The sequence below is a fragment of the Numida meleagris genome, chromosome 17 (genome assembly GCF_002078875.1).
Source record: "Numida meleagris isolate 19003 breed g44 Domestic line chromosome 17, NumMel1.0, whole genome shotgun sequence".
Classification (NCBI taxonomy): Eukaryota; Metazoa; Chordata; class Aves; order Galliformes; family Numididae; genus Numida; species Numida meleagris.
Window position 1 is genome coordinate 5,391,099 of NC_034425.1, and position 15,579 is coordinate 5,406,677.

Sequence of the window (15,579 nt, forward strand, 5' to 3'; positions counted from 1 at the left end):
CGCGGCCTACCCCGCCCCACAGGAATCTGCTGCCTCATCGCCCCTCCCCCGCCCTCGCCGCCCCACACCGCCTCCTCCGGGCCGCACTCACGATCGTCTCCGCCATGGCGCTGCCCGCACAGCCTCCTCAAAGCTACGCCTCGCGGCCTGCGCTCCCCGAGGCCCCCTCCGGCCCAGCGCCGCCCCACAGGGCCCGGCCCGCCGCTGCCTGAGCCTCCGCCGCCGCCGCCTCCCGGATCCCGCAGCCCGGCGTTCCGCCGCCAGAGGGTTCCTACGCTGGGCGGGGCGGTACGTTGCTCTCTGGTCCCCCATAGTGCCTCGGTGCCACACACGTAACCGCCCCCCCCGAGCGGCGCACCCCTGTCCTTTCGTTCCGCCTACGCACATCGCCCCCGTCAGTCTGGGGTCTCTCGGTGTCCCCATATCCCCACCGTGGGGGCTGTGGGGGAGAGGGGAGGGATCGCACTGAGAAGACTCTGGCCCTAAACCCACTCTCCCTACTGCCACTCTGGGCCCACGGGTGCTTCACCCCACCAGGCCCTCATTACCAGCCCCTTGATAGTACTGGCCCAGGGGGCTGCAGTGGGGACACAAGTGGGCCCAGCTGTGGGGCCGGCTGCCGTAGCCCTATTTAAGCCCCGGCCGCAGCCTCTCACATGATGGGAGTGTGACTGCAGCAGCCCTGGGAAACAACATGGTGCTGGGCAGGGAGCGGCTGTCCCAGTTCTTTAGGCCCTATGGGGCGGTGAGCAGCGGGGAGAGCAGCCGGCTGCTACCCCAGGTAATGCACAGGGCCTCTGCGCTGTGGGGTGGGCTCTAGGCCTGCTGTAGGGGGGACCTTGGGGTGATCCCATGTCATGGCGCTGGGGGGGGGTCCCACAGGCATAATTTGGAGTCCCTGTTATGGGTGGGGGTCCCCATAGGGGTTCCAGTTAAGGGCAGGGCTTCTAGGAGAGCACAGTCCTCAGCTCGCAGACCCCAAGGAGGAAGGGAGATGACTCTATACCCTGTCCTTTGGGGTCCCTATAGGGATAAATGGGGGCCCCTGTTAGGGGCACATGCTCCGGGGGAGCTCACCCCTATAGTCTCCTGTCTTCATGGACTCCAGGAATGCCCCATGCCCGGTTGTTTCCCTGTGCCCCAGTAGGATGTGTGGTGGCTGTAGGAGCCCACAGCTCCCTTGGGTAGGGTATGTGGGGGGGTATGAGGGCTGGGTACCCTGGGCTGTGGGAGTGTCCTGGGGGTCTGTGGGCCCTGCCACTGCTACATGGTTCTTCTGCCCCATGCAGGCATCCCAGCTGGTGGAGCTGCCCCACTTCTCTGATGACGATGATGACATCTCACTGCTGGGGGATGCAGATGATTCTGCGGCCAAGCAGGACCTGGAAGAGTGGTGCCCTGCCCTCCACAAGCCAAGTGCCTTCAGCCACTGTGTGCGGCACTTAGCCTTATTCTGGAACCTCCTCTTCTTCTTTCTGGGCCTGCTGACTCTAGCCATAGGGGTCTGGGGGCTGCTGGCCAAGGGCTGGCTGCAGGGCGAGCGCTTGGCCCCGCTGGGCTCAGACCCCATGCTGCTCTTCGTGCTGGCAGGGCTGGGGGCCAGCACCGTGTCCCTGGCTGGTTGCCTGGGTGCCCTCCGCTCCAGCGCCTGCCTGCTGCGCTTCTTTGTGGGGGCCGTGTTGGCCTTCGTGGGGCTGGAAGTGCTGGGGGGACTGCTGCTGCTGGTGGCACGGCAGCGGCTGCGGGATGCGCTGCAGGATGCCCTGCTGCTCTGCCTGCTTCGCTACCAGGAGGAGCCCGACCTGCGCTTCCTGGTGGACGAGGTGCAGCGCAGCCTGCGCTGCTGTGGGCTCAGCTCCTACCGCGACTGGGAGAGCAACCCGTGAGTGGGGCCGGGGGCTGGTGGGGGGCGTGGAGAGGGGCAGCAAGAAAGCAGCAGGCACCCAGCAGTTCTCCTTGTATGTCCTGCAGGTATTTCAACTGCAGCGCGCCTGGCGTGCAGGCATGCAGCGTCCCTGCCTCCTGCTGCCTGGATCCGCGGCAGAACGGCTCCATCACTAATGACCAATGTGCCTTCGGGGTGCTGCACCTGGGGGACATGGCGGCTGCTGGCGTGGTGCACCTGGGAGGCTGTGTGGTTCAGCTGGGTGCCTGGCTGCGTGGGCAAGCTGGAGGCATTGCCACTGGTGCGGCTGTACTGGTGCTGCTGGAAGCCACTGGGCTGCTCCTGGCGCTGAAGGTGCTGGCAGACATTGCGCCCGGTGGGGCACGGGGCTGAGGGTGTGCTGTGGGGCTGGAGAAGATGCTGAGCCCCCTGCGCTCTGCCTCTCTTCCTTTGTTGTGCCTGTGCATCCCATAATAAACCTCCAAACCCTGCTTGGGTCTGGTCTATCTCCTCTCCATCCTATCCTCTCCTGTGTGGTTGCCCACCCTCGCGGCCCAGGTAGCTTTCCAGCTCCAGACCACCACACCAGACTCCTGTGTTTATTTCAGGTTTTAATGAGCATTTCTCCAGGCTATGCCCCCCTATGTGGATGGGGCTGTTTCTAAGAAAGCGCTGCTATAGGGCAAGTGGTGGTGGCCATTACCAGCCTAGATGATGCCGTACTGGGCCAGCTCGTGCAGCTCCAGGTGGCTGAAGGCTTCCCAAGGGCAGATCACGGTGATATCTGTGGAGAGCAGAGGCTGCGTTAGCACAGCCCCAGCCCTGCTGCAAACCCTGCAGCTGCAGCAAAGAGGGATGGGGACCACATACCTGTTCCTAGTCCCTCCATGCCTGGGATGTCATCGCCAAACCTGCAAAGAAAGCGGGTGTCTGTCCTCACTGTGTGTTAGCCCTGAGCAGCACCACGCAGGTGCCTCCAGGCGTGTCCCACGCAGGCTCTTGGTGCTCGGCCCCACTCACCCCTGCACCCCTTTTTTGGGTGGCTTGCTCTTGAATTGTCGTGTCTGCCTCTGCTTGAACTTAGGCGGTCCTTTTCGGGGGGTGGCGGGTCCCCCAGTCACCCTGGTGGCTGACTTGAGCTCCGGTTTGTGGGGCTCCAAGCTCATAGCTGTAGCAGGGCTAGCAGCCCGCCCCACGTCACAGCTGTCCCTGTGGCTCTGGTGCTGGTATGGGGTGGCTCCTCACACCTGGCACAAGGAAGACAGGGGGCACTGGGGTGAACCTCAGTGTGGCTGCAGCCATCCCAGCGCAGGGATGTGCTTTGCCATCCAGGTGCCCTTGTTCCCACCCTGCCATGAGCCCTACAGAGCTGATCCGCTTTCTGGGCTGCCCTAGGGGTGAGCGCTCTCCCTCCCCTCCCTGGAATTAGGCCAGCTCAGAGCCCACTAATCCCCTTACCCCAAAGGCAGCAAAGGGCATTCAGGGGGGCACACCGAGCCCCTGCACTCCTTAGGGCAATGCCTGTAGGCCTTTTCCCCCCCACTGCAGGTGGATGTGCACCACCAGGTGCCCGCACCACCAGGTGCCCGCACCACAACTCATCCCTGCAGAGCTGGGCATCATAGGTGCCACTGTGATTTGGGGACAGTGCAGCTGTGTGCCAGGAGTGAGCTGTAAGCCGCTCGCAGGGCTGGCCTGCAGCTGGATGATGCTCAGGGATGGCTCACTGGGCTCACTGTGGTCTGGGGCTGGGGGGCCGCAGCCAAGCCTGAAATCCCAGGGCAGCACATGGCTCCATCTCTCCCATGGGCACCCTACAACCAGCCAAGCACTGGAGCTTAGTAGCACAGAGAGCTCCCACCACCAGCTTGGCGGCACTCGGCATGGAGCTTGGGCTGCAAGCACAGGATGTGACCGCGGGCTCCGGCTGAGCGACGCCATGCACTGCAGCCCCAGTGCCCACAGGTCTGGGTGCTGTCTCACGCATAGCAAAGCCATCACTTACCGTCCCCAAGGCCAGTGCTGCTCCAAAGGACTCCCTCCAGCCCACTCCACGCGTCCTCTGGGCGCTCTGGGTGGCGGCTGAGGGCCGGCAGATTTATCCTCTTCGGGGATAATAGGATTAAGTCCCTTCTTCTCAAACGGGTAATCTAGTGTCCTTCCCCCAGCGCTGGTGGCGGGGAGGGTGGGAGCGTGTGCGTGCATGGGGAGGGGGTGTCAGGATTAACGCCACGGGGATAGGCTGTGTGTTGGCACTGCTGCCCCACACCACAGAACGCGGTTTTGGGGCAGGGAGCAGGGAACAGCTGCAGAGCACCCACAGGGATGTCTCGCATCCTTCCTGGAAGGGATACCCCTGTGCCTCGAGCCACCACAACATGGGGACAGGGATGGGACTGCAGCCAGCAGTGTGCTCAGGGCAGCGCTCCATCACGGTGCTGGCACCAAGCACAGGATGCCCACACCATCCCTGTCTCCATCCCCATCAGGATCACAAAACATGAGGGCCACCAGTTCATCCCAGCTGTCACTGCAGACACCTGAGTACAGACAACCTGAGGGCACTGCAGGCTCTGCTTCATCAGCCCAAAACGTGGTGAAAGTGGGGCCGGGCAGCCCCTGCCCACCCTGCCCTGCTGCTTGGGAGTATCACTCCAAAGCCTCCTGTAATCCCAGCACTAAAGCAATTACAAAAAGGTATAATCTCAGCACACTTTAATTGAACTTCAGCCCCTTCCACTAATGGCAATTAGTTAGATTTCAGCAAATAGGATTACATGGATCCAGAGGTGTTTCATACGAAGCCGGCGGAACCGGCCTCTTCTACAGCAAGAGCCAGTGCCCTGTTGTTAATTAATACTTCCAGACTGAGCTTTGTTAGCAAATACCACTCAGGAGCCACTCTCGGTAGCACCCAGTGCAGCGGCTGAGCTTGTCCCAGCAGGATGGGGCAAGGTTCTGCAGGGACACTGTGTGTCATCAGGCTGAGGCTGTGCTCAGTCGAGCAGGATTTGGTGAGGTGACGCCTCAAGGTGAAGTTTAAGGAGTTTTAAGCCAGAGATGAGTGAGGAAGAAGCAGCACTGCGAGGAGCTGCCCTTGATGGGACATTGCATGGCCCACGTGCTCCAGCTGCACGCTCTCCCCTGCACCCAGCAAATCCTACAGCATTGGGAAGGGGCTGGGAAAAGCCCCAGCCCCTCCGGACAACAGCCACAGAGAAGCCCCTAAGAGGCTTAGCAAAGCGTGGGGAGGACGCTGTGACACCACAGCCCATCTCCGTCACCAGGCTGCTGTCATGCTGCAAGGACGAGGCAGGAGCAGTGGGAAGGACCCTGCCCTTAGCAGGGATTTTCAGTCCTGGGTATAGAAGCACCGAGCAGTGACACCACTCCTCCATCATCGACACTGGGGCTACACATGGGGTGCAAGTGCTCGGTGAATCCCTCCAGTCTGATGCAAACAAACACCGTAACTAAATCCCGCCCTCACAAGCCAACATCCAAAACCCCACAAATAAACTGTGTCCCAATCCTCTCGTCCCACTCCCTGAGCACAGCGGGAAGTTCCTCGCCAGTTTTCGGGGCGTGGATAGGGCTCAGTCCGTCCCCATGCGCAGCCTGATCTCCAGCTTCAGGACTGCTTTAATGCTCTCGTCCTGAATGTGCTGCTCCACAGCTGCCAGTGCCCGCTCCCCGCCGTCCCCATAGTGCCGCAGCAGCTGCTCCACGTACTCGATCCAGACGCAGTTGTGGCAGCCGCTCATGCAGCAGTTGGTGGGCGGCGGGAGCTCAGGGGGGTGCGGATAGGGGGACTCAGCCCTCGGCATGGTTTCCCCCTCACCCTGGGGGGTTCCCGTCTGGCAGTCGCTTCCCGGGGTGTCCGAATGCTTCTGATGGCCACAGACGGTGCTGGGGTGGGGGGCTCTGCGCTGCTGTTCCTGCGAGGGGTGGCTCCATGTTGGCACTGGTAGGGGCTGCCCCCAGCAGCCCCTGCCCTGAGCGATATCCCCTCCACAGCACCTCCAGTCCCATCGCACCCCCGGGGCTCCTCCACACACAGAGTCCTCTTCCCTCCCCTACCCAGGAGCACCTCCAGCCCAACCCTGCCCCAGACCCGCTCCATAGAGCACTGGGCCTCCTGGTGCAGCCCCAAGCTCCCCTTGCAGACCTGAGAACCCAAATCTCCAGTGCAGCCCCCAGAACCCTCAGCACCGTTCCAAGAGCCCCCAGATCCCCCACTGCAGTCCCCAAAGCCCCCATTACAGTCCCTAAGCTTCCATTACAGCCACTCCCCCAGCCCTCGGCCTACTGCCACCCTCACTGAGGTCCCCCCCGGCCCCTCCTCCGTGGTGCAGGCCCCGTCCCCGCTCACCTCCCGTCCCCTCCCCGCCAGGCCGCGCGCCCCCCGCGCCGCCCGTAGCAACATCCCGTCACCGCGCCCTGGCAACGGCCCGCCCCCATCCCGGCCCGAGCGGCGGCTCTCTGACCCAATGGTAGCCCAGCTTCTGGTCAAGACCAGCCAATGAGAGTGCGGCAGGGCGGCGCAGCCAATCGGAAGAGGGAGGCGGGGAGAAGGGGTCGGAGGGCAACCGGAAGCGGAGGCAGTAGAGGGAGTGCAGGCGGCGTGGGGAGCGGTGGGGTCATGGGCCTGGGGAAGGGGCGAAGGAAGGTACAGGGACCAGGACATGGAAAGGGACTGGGATCGGGACCGGGAGGAAGAAAGGGACAGGGGCTGAGACCAGGACATGGAAAAGAACAAGGACCGGCCCCGGGAAGAGGCCCGGCCACCGCCGCGCCACGCGGCAGGTCAGTGCCCGGTGCAGCGGGGCTCGGGCAGGCTCCTGGCTGGGGCCTGGTCCCACGCAGGGCTCCAGGGCCAGCTGGGTCCTGCTGAACCGGGCTCCCCAGTGCCCCGGCGCAGCCCATACCGTACCTGTTATCCCCCAGGAAGGAGAAGGCGTTGGCCAACCTGAAGCCCAAGCACCCCGATGAACAGGAGATCCCCTTCCGCCTGCGGGAGCTCATGCAGAGCCGTGAGGCCATGAAGTGCCCCAAGGCCCGGGCAAAGCGGGCAGCAGGTGAGAGCCTGCACCCTCTGTCGTATCTCCATCCCAGCCTGTCCCTACCTGTAATCTTGCTGCTTGTCTCTCCTAGAGAAACCACAGCGTCCCCAGGGGACCGAGGCGCAGGGGGACAGCCCTGTGCCCAGGTTCCGTCAGCGCAAAGGGGAGTCAGAGCGCTCCTATGTGTGGCGCATGGAGCGGGAGGTGCAGCGTGTGCTGGTCCTCAGCAAGATCCAGGTGCAGCGGGAGCCTGAGAAGGAAGATGTAGCACCACAGAAGTCTCAGAGAAAGAAAGAGTGAGAGCAAAGCCGGCACAGCTACTGAGGCAGGGCTGGGGCAGCCAGGGCCATGCCCTGATTCTGGGACCCAGCTCCATGGGGCTGGATCTGAATCCATCCTTTGGAGCAGCTGTACACTCCTGGTGCCAGGCCAGGCTGGCGAGAGCAGCAGAGCTTGGCTTTTGAGGGGATTCCATGGGGTAGAAGCTGTCTTCCTCCCTGTGAGTTGAAAGGTAGCTCTTCAGGTTTCAGAACAAAAAGCTGGACAAAGTGCGGAAGAAGAAGGAGGAGAAGAAAGAGGCTTTGCTGGAGAAGAGCCTGTTCCAAGGTGGGGACGGTGTGGGGAGGCTGGCTGTAGTGACAGAGGTGGGGGCAGTGTTCTCCCTGACACCAGGTTCTGCTTCTCTCCCCCAGACCCAGTGCCATTCGGTGAAGTTGTGACAGAGCCACCCACCATCACTTCGCGGCCCCGCAGTGGGGGTCCCACTGAGCAGGTGAGGAGTAGGGGCACGGAGCTCTGTGCCTGTCTCAGCCTCCGTGACCCGTCCCATCTCTGCCCGCAGGCTGGTCGGAAGCGGCTCCTGTTGACACCTCGCCTGGGCCGGAGCCAGGCAGCCCCCACTGTGCCAGTGTCACTGGCTCGCCAGCGCATCGTGCAGGAGGAGCGAGCACGCGTCATCCAGGCCTACCGGGACATCCAGAGGCGCAAGCAGCAGCAGCGAGATGCAGCACGGGGAAACACCCGGCCTAGCAGCAGGGTACCAGGCTGACCCCACCTGAGGGGACACAACCCCTGGACTCCTATGGGGAGCAGCGCTAGGGTTACACTGCCTGTGGGACGGTCAGCTGGGCACACAGGGAGCACTGGGAACATGGAACCCTGGGACTCAGTGGGGACTGTTACCTTGTTTCCACTTTGCTGCCAGTACAGAGATCTGCGCCCTTCCCAGCACCACGGAGTGGGGCACCCCACAGCCTCTCTGAGGCCATGGACCTGTTTGTAGTAAAAGTGCTGATAAATGCTGATGATGTGTGCTTGTTTGTGCCTCCTGCACCATCCCCGCTATGCTGGCACTGTGTAGCGGCTGGGAAGGGACAGTGCTGTGTTGCGTGCCAGCAGATGGCAGTCCCAGCCTGCAGCAGGCATGGCATCACTGTCACTGCAGGCTGGCCTGGCAGCGCTGGCACTGCATGTCCTCTGGTCAGGACAGGACCCTCTGCTGGGCACTGTGTGTGACCATCTCCTACCCTGGCTGCAGTGAGGAGGGGAGCAAGCCGAGCCCAGGAACACAGAGCATTCCTTATACTGAGTCTGCGCTCACCTGCACGGTGTCACTTTCCTCCATTGTTGCCCTCACCCCCTGGGACGTTGCATGAGCCCACAGACCTCAGCCACACTCCCCATGCCGTCAGCATCCCCAGCCCCCATCCCTGCCTGGTGCCACGATCACTGCTGTGACCCCATCTCTGCCCTATGCTGGGGATGATGGCCTCTCCAGCTGCCTCCTGCTCCCAGCCTCAGATCACTCCCGGCACAGCGCAGCCCACGTGTGCCCGTGCGGCTGCTTCACCTGCTCAGGACAAAGGCAGCGCTGTTCCTCAGCCCCGTGCCGCACAAAGCACTGCCTGTTGGAGCAGGGCCGCCCTGCGGCCAGCGCTGGCAGAGACCGGGGGCTCCGGAGGGGCTGAGGCTACCGGCAGCACCGGAACGGCACAGCCCAACCCAGCCCTGAGTCCTTGCACAGGGCTGAATGGGAACAGTGTCTACACACCTTGTTTATAGGGAGACTGCTGTCCTCAGGGCTGCAGCAGCCCCGGGGACCTGGAGCTCTTGGTGCTGCCTGGAGATGTCCCCGCTGCCAGCTGGCACCAGGTAAACACAGGTGATGCAGCGCAACCTGGGGACACCAGCAGTGCCCAATGGGAGCTTACTCCTACTGCACACCATCATCTGCCCTGCCACCTGCGGGGCTGCACCATGTCCCCTTCGCCAGGAGCATCCCTGAGAGCAGGGGGCTGTGCCTGCAGGGCTGGGGACACAGCGTGTGCCGAACGCTTGCACAGGGCATGGTGCTTTCAAGGAGACCGGGTCACCCGCCTCCCCCAGCCAACCACCACGGAGCCATTTCAGCCCTGAATAATTCATGGCGCTGCCGTTGGCTCGGCCGCAGGCTTCCTGCCCGCAGCAGAAATCGCTGCGGAGGGGAAAGGCAATCTGAGCAGAAGGTGGAGAAGCTGCTCCTGACCTTGGCGTGTCCTCTGTGCCGTGCCACCTTCTGTAGGGCACCCATCTGCCTGTCCCAGCACAGCCACGCTGTCTGCACCCCGGCACCAGTGCAGGAGCATGAGGCCAGCTGGGGAACTACGGTGCCACCAAGGAAGGGATGAGGGGCTGAGCACAGTGGCACAGAGCTGGAAGCCCTGGGCTGATGGATGCAGTGCAGCTGGGCACCACATCCCCATCATGCTACAGAACCACATAGGAAAACTCACCTTTATTGGGTCTGACCTGAAAAAGGGGAGAAGAACTGAGGAAGGAGAGGGCCCAGCTTCATCCCAGTGCCCTGAATGCGATCCTCAAGCCCTGGCATGGGGACTGGGACAAGGCACAGATCAGGCGGTCAGAGCCGCAGGGAGAGGCCACGGGGCGCTGAGACCCAGAGCACCCCTGTGTCCCCCAGTGATAGAGGGAGCGAGGCACAGCAGGAGGGTTGGGAGAACTGGGAATGGCTTGGGGTGCAGTGCCCTGGTCTGGGCTCAGCACTTGGTGAGGTTCATGAGGTGCAGCCCTGGGCAGGCGTCCCCCTGCTGCTGGCTGTCCAGCAGCACATTGTCCCCAGCCTGGAGGGGACATGGTGTCCGTGCATGGTGAAGGCAGTGTCGGGATGGCGTGGGGTGGCAGTGGGGAGCTGGGCAGAGCAGGCAGCCTGCAGTGCCACAGCCAGGCAGCATGGTGGGGGCTGCGGGGCCGCATCCAGGTGTTTCCAGCTCAGGAACCAGCTCCAACAGGGTCAGATGCACTAGGCAGGGAGGGATGGCGGGGTTGCAGCTGCGCCAGTGCTGTGGGACCTGGGCTTCACCACCGGTTCCTGCTGTATGGGGACAGCACCTGTGGGCAGAGCAGGATGGCACTGGGCAGCACGATGAGTGATGCAGAGCCATCCTCCACCCAGCGCCATCCCCACCCCTGCCTGCATGGGAAACTCTGCGGTGCAGGCAGACTTTGCACCCTGACTCTGGCCAGCAGCCCAGCCCCACTGCCCTCTCCCCGCCGCTCGTTGCTCATTAACCCACCTGGCTGCCCCGAGCATCCCGCTGTGCTGCAGCATGCCGGGCCTGTACGGCAAAGGCATCCTCGGCTCGCAGTGTGGAGCTGGCACTGCTGGCGGCGGTGGCACGGGGCAGGATCACATCATAGGGACCTTCACTCTGCAGGGGCACAGGGGGCTGGGAGTGCTCCTGGGGAGCTCAGCAAGGAGGAGACCCACCCCAGCACCACATGCTGCAGCACTGAGCACCTCAACCTGGTACAAGGCTCAGGTGCACCCTATATACCTTTATCGGCCCCATCCCAGCCACCTGTTATTGATCAGCTCAGTAAAAGCCAATCTCTGTGGGGAAGGCAGTGGTGCTGCCCTTACCGTCCCCTTGTGCATCAGAGCCATCTCTGTGGGCTGGTAGACGCTGGTCAGCAGCTGCCCGTTGTAGCCGCTGTATGGGGACACCGGCTTCTTGCCTGCAAAGAGACAGGGATGGTGAAAAGGGTGAAAACAGGGGCCTCACTCAGCCACCCTACCCAGGAGCTGGGCCTCGTTAGCAGCTTAATGAGCTGACAGCAGCCAGCTGCCCCGTGCCCTTCCCTGGGGACGTCCCTGGGGTTTGCATCACTGCAAGGTAGGAGGGGCACCCCCCCCCCTATGTTATTGCAGGGTCTCTCAAGTGCTGTCACCTCACTGACACTGCTTCCATTAACGAGCAAAGCGCCAGCCCAGGGCGGAGGGCTGGGAGCCGCGGGCACCCCACGCCGGGGAGGGGAGCGCGCCCGGAGCGGCTGAGCTCAGCCCCAACTGGTACACCCAGCCTGGCGTGTTTTCGGGAGCCACAACAATGCGGGCACGGCTCCCGGCCGCCGGGCGGGTCGTGGCAGCAGACGTCTCGCTGTGCCGTGCCATGTTGTGCCGTGCCGGCCCCGCAGCCCGGTGCCTACCGAAGGACGGCTCGTCCATGGAGAAGGCTTTGTTCTCCACAAACATGCTCTGCGACTTCTGCTCCTTCAGGATGGTCTCGTAGCCCACCCCGCGCGTGGGGTACACGTCGTCCTCGTAGCCTTGTTCCGAACTGCGCCGCGTCACGTGTGTCACCTCGGGGATGACGTAGAGGAGGATGAAGGCGTAGGCGTTGGACACCAAGGCGATGGCCAACGTGGGGTCATCCCAACCGGGCTTCTTGCCCACGCGTTGGTTCCCGTAGAGGTACATGGCCATCCATGCCACCCAGATGACCATGGAGAGGCCGGAGGTGGCCAGGATGAAGGCGCCGTGCTTCCTCCAGCGCGTGTAGCGGCCGCAGAGGGCCGGCCAGGCGGTGCCGAAGGCGGCCACCAGCAGCACCATGACGTAGATGAGCGCCATGACGAAATCAGCATCTGCCAGCCCGCAGGGGTCCGCAGCTCCGCCCTCCCGCCGGGCCACCGTGATGATGAGCCACTCGGCGTTGATGATGACCTCCACCAGCGCCAGGAGCAGGGCCACCGCCAGCGTCACCCAGCCCCGCGGGCCGCGGTTCCTCCGCGCCAGGAAGTTGAGAGCCACGGCGTGCGCCAGCAGGCAGGAAAAGCACAGCGCAAAGAGGACGCCGAAGAGGAAGCGGCGAGAGGTGCAGGTGGAGAAATCCGGCCCCACGATGAAGTCAAACGTCAGGCAGAAGAGCCCGAAGGTGCCCAGCAAGAAGAAGGCCTGCGTGGCCACCAGGCTCTTCTTCTGGGGGTCCTGCACGAAGGGCAGGCTGGCCACCAGCACGATGGTGAGGACGAAGCTGGTCACGGCGCCCAGGCTGGCCGCGGCCTCCAGCACGATGCCCCATGCTGCTGTCAGGTCGCAGAGGTTGTAGTAGAGCGAGGAGAGGTCCTGGCCGCAGCCCGATGGAGGGGTGCTCTGGGCACGGCTCGTGGGCAGCAGGGCCAGCAGGACGCAGGCGGCCGCCGGCACCGCAGCACCCATCCTGCACGGCAGGCGGGCGCCACGCGGGGCTCCACGGACCCTGCAGGGAAGAGAAGTGTCACAGAGCAGGGGAGCAGGAGCCAGCGCTGCCCGTGCTGTCTGCAGGTGTTGGAGCATCTCCGTGGCAAGTGATCAGCTCCCGGCGAGTCCACCCCACCACAGCCCAAAGTGGCTCCAGATGTGAGCAGGCAGACGTGCACCTCCTGTCACCTCCTTGCCTGGATGCAGCACTGTGCCCGTGGGCCTCCTGGAGGAACCATGCACGGGCCTGGGCCGGCAGCGGAGGTAACGCTTGGAGACGCTTGGGGCTGCGTGCTAGCACAGCTTTGCATGCCAGCTCGTTCCCCTTTTTGCTTCTCCTGGCCCACTTCCCTTCTGTCGCTCCGGCCACTGACCCACCACGGGTCTCGTGCCTGGGTGTACACACCAGCGCTCCTGGTTGCACGCAGCCGCAGCCTGGCACGGCACGGCACAGTGCGGCACGGCATGGCACAGCACGGCATAGCCTCGTGGGCATCGGGTCCCTGTCCCCACTCCCAGCCGCAGGGAGCATGGGGTGCCCATAGCATGGGAATGAGGAAGGAGAGGGGTGAGCTGCAGCCCCTGTGCTCCCCTCAGGGAGGAAACCGGGCAAGAAATCAGCGACAAGGTCACCCCGGGGCTGGGACAGGGGGGTGCTCCGGCCCCCAACTCACTGCCCCCGTTTCCAAAACCCCCGCCCTGGGGGACCCGGAGGCTTCCAACCCGCTCCCCTCCTGGGGCCCCGCAAACCGCCGTGTCCGGGCTCCGCGCAGCCCCCCCGGGCCGGGACCGCCCGTCCGCAATGAGGACACCGGGAGACCCATCCCCTGCCGCCCCCGGCCCGCGGCAGGTGGGGACACCAGCGGACGGGGCTCCGCCGTCCCTCTCAGCGGCGCCGACGCGGTTCCCCCACTCCCCCGACCCGGGGTGGTCCCACAGCTCCCCCAACTTTCCCCCCAGGAGAGCCCGCGGGGTTCACAGCTCCCGACCGATCGCGGCGTCCTTCCCGTTCTTGTTCCTTGTCCCGGTGTCCTCCAGCCCCGCACCTTTAACCCCTCCCGGCTCCGCTCACCGGCTCCAGCGTCCGGCGTCCCGGCCGCTCCGCCGTGCCGTGCCGTGCCGTGCCGTGCCGTGCCGTGCCGTGCCGTGCCGTGCCGTGCCGTGCCGTGCCGTGCCGTGCCGTGCCGTGCCGTGCCGTGCCGTGCCGTGCCGTGCCGTGCCGTGCCGTGCCGGCGAGCCCCGAGCCCGCGGCACCGCGCGCGCCTGCCCGGCCCCTCCCCGAGGTGCGGCCGCTGCCCGGGGAGCGCAACCGGGGCCGGCCGGGACCTGCCCCGCCGCACCGAGCACCCGCAGCACGGGGGCGGGGGAACGGATGGAGAGGAGCGCGGACCGTCCCCCAACGGGAGGGTCGAGCGCCGGGTGGGAGCGAGCCCAGGGCCCACCCGAGCACGGGCGCAATGAGTTGGCGGGGTCTCCGCTCAGTCGGGTGCCGGGGTCACGGCACGCGGTGCCGGAGCAGCATCACCCTGAGCTGTAACCGCAGCCGAGCAGCCCTAGGTGGGGGCCCGAGGGGCCTCCCGGAGGAATGTCAGCTGACGGCTGAGCCCTTGGCACCGCTCTCGGAAGAGCCCTTCCTGAGGGGGTTCGGGGCTCCGTGGTCCCAGCACTGGGGCTGCAACCCAAGTCTCGGCCTTGGCACCCCACAGCGACCTCATCCTTGGGGCTCAGGGATGGGGAAGAGCCCCGTGAGGCTCGGGGCACCCATTGCCCTGCCAGTCCCGGAGGAGTTTTCCAGGCGGGTGCTGCTATTTTGGGAGGGTGAAGCAAGACAGTGAAGGATGCAGCTGAAAGTTCACTCTGCCGCCGGCAGGTCCTCCCCCAACCCAGGTTGGTATGAAAACAACCCGAGGAGCTGGAGCTGGTGACACCACTGCACGGGGAGCAGCACCCACAGCCACCGTCCGCCTGCCTCCACCTGGCTACCAGCACCGCAGCGGGGCAGGATCGTCCCTCCCCGCTGGGAACACACGCGCGTGCATTTACACGAGCACCGAGCAGTGCTGAGTGCCGTGCGGAGGGGCTCCGCTGCCTCCCCGCCTCCTGCCGTGACCTCTGCGTGCCTCAGTTTCCCCAGGAAGTCAGGTTCTGCCTCGGAACAGCGGCGCCAGGAGCGAGGCCCCGCTTCCCCACCGCCCCCGCTGCCCCAGCGCCGGGCTGCGGAGAGGCCGAGCTGCACGCGGCTTCCTGCGGCGCTTCCTTCCGCTGCACGGAGCGGCCCCGGCCCCGCGCCCCCCTCTCCCACCAGCGCCCGTCCCACGGCGGCCGCCCCGCGGTGCCCAGTGCTGGCCCACACGCTCCCATACCGGGTGGTCCGGCCCGCGCTGCACACCCCTGCTTTTTTCTCAGGAGACGTTTTTGTAGGTCCTACAGAAACCCCCCGCTGTGGGCTAAGTTGGGTGCGATGCGGCTGCGTGCCGGGGCGTTTGGTGCCTGGCACGGTGCGAGCGGGGGCAGAGCCCGGTCCTGGTGCCCCACGGGGTTGGGGACCGCGTCCCCCATGGCAGCGCTGCCAGATGTCTCCCAGCCCCGCAGCGCTCGGCACAGCCAGGAACCAGAGCCAGGCTTCCTCGCAGGGCAGGAGCGGGCCCGTTCCGAAAACATGGGCACGTCGGGCGCATTTTTTCCAGGCTTACCTCTCTGCAGAGCCGCAGGGCCGGGCTGGCGGCAGCACGGCGGCTGAGCCCCAGCTCACCTTGGCGAAGGTGAGGGCCGTACCTGGGGGCCGGGGGGGCCGCGTGCTCACCCTGCCCGCCACCGCTGTTTACGCCGGGGCTGGGGAGCTGTTTTCCATCTGAGCCGGTTCTGTCCAGAAAGGAGCCCCTCTCTGCGGGCGGACGCGGTTAGCACGTTTCCACCTCCCTCTCCAAGTAAATAAGAGCCGGGCGAGGGGGGGCTGGAGGCAGCCCTGGCCTCCGCACACGGGGCCGGCGCTTGGGTTCGGCGCTGCCCTTCCCAGCCAGGCCCTCGTGCCCCCTACCAGCCCCACGCTGCGGCCCCCAGCTGGGCTATGGGGTGGGAAATCCTGCGGGAGGCTGCGGGGTGGCGGGAGGTGC

General features: G+C 65.0%; 6 protein-coding genes across 8 annotated transcripts in view; 2 read left to right on the forward strand and 4 right to left on the reverse strand.

The window, feature by feature from the left end:
- The window catches only part of NPLOC4 (NPL4 homolog, ubiquitin recognition factor), a 28,177-nt gene extending 27,927 nt beyond the window's left edge, over nucleotides 1–250 (reverse strand). The window contains exon 1 of the mRNA XM_021414431.1: nucleotides 92–250. Coding sequence (XP_021270106.1) covers nucleotides 92–106 — 15 coding nt within the window. The 5' untranslated portion in view covers nucleotides 107–250. The remainder of the gene's footprint in view (nucleotides 1–91) is intronic.
- On the forward strand, nucleotides 340–2,479 carry TSPAN10 (tetraspanin 10). The gene is made up of 3 exons (XM_021414438.1): nucleotides 340–781; nucleotides 1,290–1,882; nucleotides 1,972–2,479. The coding sequence occupies exons 1-3, from the start codon at nucleotides 695–697 to the stop codon at nucleotides 2,276–2,278; spliced, it is 987 nt and encodes a 328-aa protein (XP_021270113.1). The 5' UTR covers nucleotides 340–694; the 3' UTR covers nucleotides 2,279–2,479.
- On the reverse strand, nucleotides 2,534–4,431 carry PDE6G (phosphodiesterase 6G). Its single transcript, XM_021414440.1, has 4 exons — nucleotides 3,891–4,431; nucleotides 2,906–3,132; nucleotides 2,756–2,796; nucleotides 2,534–2,669 (listed from the first exon to the last, which is right to left on the reverse strand). The coding sequence occupies exons 2-4, from the start codon at nucleotides 3,049–3,051 to the stop codon at nucleotides 2,593–2,595; spliced, it is 264 nt and encodes an 87-aa protein (XP_021270115.1). The 5' UTR covers nucleotides 3,052–3,132; nucleotides 3,891–4,431; the 3' UTR covers nucleotides 2,534–2,592.
- Nucleotides 4,584–6,381, reverse strand: OXLD1 (oxidoreductase like domain containing 1). Its single transcript, XM_021414439.1, has 2 exons — nucleotides 6,258–6,381; nucleotides 4,584–5,823 (listed from the first exon to the last, which is right to left on the reverse strand). The coding sequence occupies exons 1-2, from the start codon at nucleotides 6,309–6,311 to the stop codon at nucleotides 5,482–5,484; spliced, it is 396 nt and encodes a 131-aa protein (XP_021270114.1). The 5' UTR covers nucleotides 6,312–6,381; the 3' UTR covers nucleotides 4,584–5,481.
- On the forward strand, nucleotides 6,451–8,252 carry CCDC137 (coiled-coil domain containing 137). The gene is made up of 6 exons (XM_021414437.1): nucleotides 6,451–6,691; nucleotides 6,833–6,963; nucleotides 7,040–7,244; nucleotides 7,472–7,554; nucleotides 7,641–7,720; nucleotides 7,790–8,252. The coding sequence occupies exons 1-6, from the start codon at nucleotides 6,528–6,530 to the stop codon at nucleotides 7,994–7,996; spliced, it is 870 nt and encodes a 289-aa protein (XP_021270112.1). The 5' UTR covers nucleotides 6,451–6,527; the 3' UTR covers nucleotides 7,997–8,252.
- GPRC5C (G protein-coupled receptor class C group 5 member C) lies at nucleotides 9,707–15,553 on the reverse strand. Of its 3 annotated transcripts, none has more exons than XM_021414934.1 (5): nucleotides 15,160–15,553; nucleotides 11,434–12,485; nucleotides 10,868–10,962; nucleotides 10,521–10,655; nucleotides 9,707–10,335 (listed from the first exon to the last, which is right to left on the reverse strand). In XM_021414934.1, exons 2-5 carry the CDS (start codon nucleotides 12,443–12,445, stop codon nucleotides 10,303–10,305), a joined length of 1,275 nt encoding a protein of 424 aa, XP_021270609.1. In that variant the 5' UTR covers nucleotides 12,446–12,485; nucleotides 15,160–15,553; the 3' UTR covers nucleotides 9,707–10,302. The 3 variants fall into 3 exon arrangements, with proteins under 3 accessions (XP_021270609.1, XP_021270612.1, XP_021270611.1); XM_021414937.1 differs by lacking the exon at nucleotides 15,160–15,553 and adding an exon at nucleotides 13,513–13,641; XM_021414936.1 differs by lacking the exon at nucleotides 15,160–15,553 and adding an exon at nucleotides 13,539–13,592.